The sequence below is a fragment of the Buceros rhinoceros genome, unplaced genomic scaffold (assembly GCF_000710305.1).
Source record: "Buceros rhinoceros silvestris isolate BGI_N320 unplaced genomic scaffold, ASM71030v1 scaffold27911, whole genome shotgun sequence".
Classification (NCBI taxonomy): domain Eukaryota; kingdom Metazoa; phylum Chordata; class Aves; order Bucerotiformes; family Bucerotidae; genus Buceros; species Buceros rhinoceros.
The window spans coordinates 7,846-11,908 of record NW_010392921.1 but is presented as its reverse complement, the minus strand read 5'-3'; the positions used below and the strand labels follow the sequence as shown (position 1 = coordinate 11,908).

Genomic DNA, 4,063 nt, shown 5'->3' with positions numbered 1-4,063 from the left:
GCATGTGTGCGAAGGCCGACGGACCTTTTCCCGCTGCCGGTTTTCTTCCCCTTGTGGCTGCTGCCATGGCTTGAGGACTTCCTGCCTTTCACCTCCGCCCTGCCGACCTCCGAAGCCTCCTTGCTTCCCTCATGGTGGCTGGTAGAGCCCTGGCAGCAGCAAACACAGAGGTGACTCGTCTGGGCCAGATGTGCCCACAGCTGGGGCTCCTCTTCCCAATTTCCCCGTAGGAGAAGTGATTTCCCCCTCTGCCCACAAAGGGATGGTCAGGTCATGGTACCCAGGAGACAACATCCCCTCGACTGCTGCTCAGCGCCACCAGGCTTTGTGCTCCCAGGGATTACGCTCATCCCATCCCACTGCAGGAAATTAAACAGTGCTCTGACAATCAGGGCACAGACATCCCCGCATCGTCAGCAGCGGGAGCACCCCAGAGGGAGGTTCAGCCCAAACAAGCACTGAATTTGGCCGAGGTTCAAGCACGCATTTCAGGTGTGCTCTTCCCAGCAAGGTCATCCCACCCAGGGAACCTGCTCCTCCCCGTGCTGGGATGGGAGTTTCCCTAGGTTCCCTAAAGCAGCCCCTGAAGCAGCTCCCCGGCCAGCCCAGGGCTTTCCAGATCTCCTGCTGTAAATATTTCACCGTGACACTGTTGGAGCAGCATCCGACCACGCAGCAACAGATGCTGCCCAAACACCACATAAGCCTGCAGGAGCCTGGGGAGCGAGAGGGGTGAGGAGGCTGGCCAGATGCTGGGAAATCCAGGAGCTCACGAGGAGAGGGAGAAGTGTGGGAGTTTAGCAGGGGGAGAGTGGAATGAACCGAAAACCAGATCCCCCGGGGCACCCACGCTAGGATATGAAACCTTCACCTTCATGTCACTTCAAAGCCCAACCAGCCATGTTCAAAGACCCTTCTAGCACGGAATGACTGCAAGCAATCAGCATCACCGGCACAGCCCCACCGTGATGGCCACAGCCCAAGATACAGCACCTGGACGGCGGTGCCACCACCTCCTGCTCCTCACTGAGCAGACACAGGGAGGACACGGAGCAGCACGATACCTTTCTCCTGTTCCACCACCCCTCACTCCAGCTGACCTCTTCTTGGGGAGAGCTAAAGAAAAAAGGGGCTTGTTCTGCAGACTCACGACTGCCCAGATAAAAACCTTTCCCCGTTCCTCCCACATGGTTTAATCACTCGGCACAACGCAACAGCTGGCAGCCAAACACAGCCCCGATGTGCGGGAATATGAAAGACAGGAGGAAGGGAGTGGTGGAAATTAGGGGGGAGAGGAGGGGGAATCTGTATTTTCTCATCACAGACTCCTGGATGTAGGAGATTAAACCTTCTTGATTTACGAGCTCAGGGAGCGTGAAAATCTTTCCACATCTGCCTGGGGAGGGAAAGGGGAGCAGTGGCTGGGGGCTGTGGGAAGTCCCGAGGCTGCTCGCGAAGTCGCGGGAGCGAGATGGCTCATGTCTCAGCAGAAAAGCAAAGCCCTGACTTTTCCTCCCATAAATTCACTTCTCTGGGGCTCCGCACAAGGTGCACGAGGCCACAGAAGGGCAGGGGGGAACCACATGAGAAGACACGTTCTAAATCCAGAGTGTCAGGAAGGGAGTGCGGGGCCAGTAATGAATTAGCGAGGGGCGGAAGGGGGAAATCTGAGCTGGGAGATAAATCTTCATTGCGAAATTAAAGGAGGGGAAGAGATCAGCTGAAGACAGTGACTGGGCAGACACTCACCTGTACGGCTGCTCTGACCTCCCAGACCTCCCTGAGAGACTCGCTGCGATTCCAGGGGCAGGATTTTCCCCCCTCCTGCCAGCTGCTACCCTCGACAGTGTTTTCCAAACAGGTCACAGCAGCCAGATCTCTGTGGCGCTGCCGCAAGCCCTCCCCACCACAAAGGGCCCTTCTGCAGCAGCCTGAACGGGGGGCGAGAGCCCAAGGGCTGCAGCTGAGGAGCAGCGAGAGGGAAGCTGAAACCACCCTCCATCACTTCCCCGCTCGGTACCTCTAGTTCTTCCCCACTTTGCTCCATGGAGCCTTCCAGGAGACACACGTGAACTGCCAAGCACAACGTGGCCCTGATCTGCAGGGGAGGGGTCTGCTGCCAGGAGGACAACGGTAATAACGGTAATAACGGTAACGAGGGCTGCAGTCCCACCGCCTCCCCAGCAAAGGAGATGCTCCGGCTCAGGGCTGCTGCCGAGAGGGAGCGGGAGCCGAGGAACCTGTACAGAGACCTCAGTCTCTGGGTCATCGTGGAAATCTGCGTGTGCAGAAACAGCCCTGGTTCGCAAACAGGTGGGGGGACATGCTGCAGAGGGGAAAAAAATAGGGAAGCACTGAGGAAGTGAGAGCTCTCTTTCGAAATGAGGCAGCAGCTACATTTTGAAGGTCTATTTAAAGCAACCCAGTGAAAAAATCTCATCAGAAGCTGCTGCCCCGGCTGGAGTGACGGTCTGGTGGGGAAACTCCTGCCTCAGCCCGGGAGAAGTGAGGCGAAGTGGCACGGGCACCCGAGCGCAGGCATGCACCTCCTCCTCCCCCCGGCCTCGCCGGCCCCCACCGGGCTGTACCTGCGTCCTGGCCTCTCTGTGACACTGTGCAGCGCCCCGGCTCCTCATTCATTAATTTATTTATGGGAAATCAGAAGAGCATCTCTTTGCCTCCTGATTGGCGGGACGAGCTCCCAGAGGGAACCACTGACGAAATCCAGAAGGGGTGGGGGAGGCTGGCGATGCGTCGGAAACACAGAGCGGCTTTGCCCTGGATTAAACTACTGGCGAGGGGAAGGAGGGAGGACACAAACGAGGAACAATGCGACGAGAGCAGGAGCTGCTCCAGCCCACACAGCACAGGGTGATGTGCTGAAGCAGCCGCCCAGGCAGGCTGGAAGCACCAGCAGCTTTTCCGCGGCAGATCTCTAGGTAGAGGTCAGAGGAGCCTCCATCAGGAGCTCTGGGCCAAAGCTACAGCATCTCCGTGTCCGAGCCGCTCACAACCTCCACCGTGTCCCTGCTCACGCCCTCGACATCAGCTGCTGTTCTAGGTGGGGACTGGAGACACATGGGCTGATGACTGTATTTTTATGTCCCTGTTGTCACTGGCAAATTCCCACTCATGTCAGCATGAGGGATGCTAAAAGGCAAATATCGACGCTGAGACACGCTTTGATTCGCAGGGGTAATCAGCAGCCTTCCCCAGCAACCCCTGCCCCACCACAGCGACCGTGGATCCGCCCGCGCCAGGCGCGGCGCAGCGGTTCCCAGGCTCTGTCAGCTCCAGGCTGGTCCTGGGTAGATGCCGAGAGCTCAAATAACAGCGGGAAACCTGGAAAGTCTCCCTGCCTCCGGTGGCTCTGCAATTGGGAGCCCTTTGTCCCGCTGCGCTCCCCTTCCAGCACCTGACTGGGAGCGGGTGGGTGCGGGGAGGCCTCGGCATGCGCAGCTTAGATTCCAAACCCCAGATGTTGCAGCCCAAACCACGCAGCATGTGCGAGTGTGTGTCAACAAGTGATGGTGATGTCTGCAGCTGGCAGGAGGAGGCAGCTGGGGCGGCTTGTGATCCTCCAGATTTACTGCGAGTGCAACAGCGAGTGGCAGGATGGCTCCCAGGGGGCGGGGGGAGGCGGGCTGCTCGCTAACCCCGAGCCCAGCACCAGCTCCACCGAGGGATGCTGAGCGCTGAAACTGCCTCCTCAATTTGTCTGGCGGTGTGTGGCTACAGAGCTGGAGCGGCCCTGGCTGCCAAGACACTGGTGAGACTGGTGAGAAACCCTCCTCTGCCCCAGCCCACCCCATGTTTTCCAGGGGCAGCTGAAGGGGCCCGGCCTGCCAAGACACTGGTGAGACTGGTGAGAAACCCTCCTCTGCCCCAGCCCACTCCATCTTTCCAAGGGGCTGCTCAAAAGCGTTGCCGCTTGGTGGCATTTGGGGGGTTTTGGACAGACCACTTGAAACAGCCAGAACCCATGACCCAGAGGGGAGGTTTGCTGCTTCCTTCCCCCTCCCCGAAAAGTCTGTAGGAGCTGCAAGCAGCCGGGAGCACGAGT

The 4,063-nt window shown here is 58.8% G+C and overlaps 1 protein-coding gene across 1 annotated transcript in view; it reads right to left on the bottom strand.

Moving 5' to 3' along the window:
- LOC104500952 (protein AF-17-like) overlaps positions 1-4,063 on the bottom strand; it is a gene marked incomplete at its 3' end in the record, with an annotated part of 15,533 nt that overhangs the window by 4,825 nt on the left and 6,645 nt on the right. Inside the window, exon 5 of the mRNA XM_010144681.1 lies at positions 25-149. Within this exon, the coding sequence (XP_010142983.1) occupies positions 25-149 (125 nt within the window). The remainder of the gene's footprint in view (positions 1-24; positions 150-4,063) is intronic.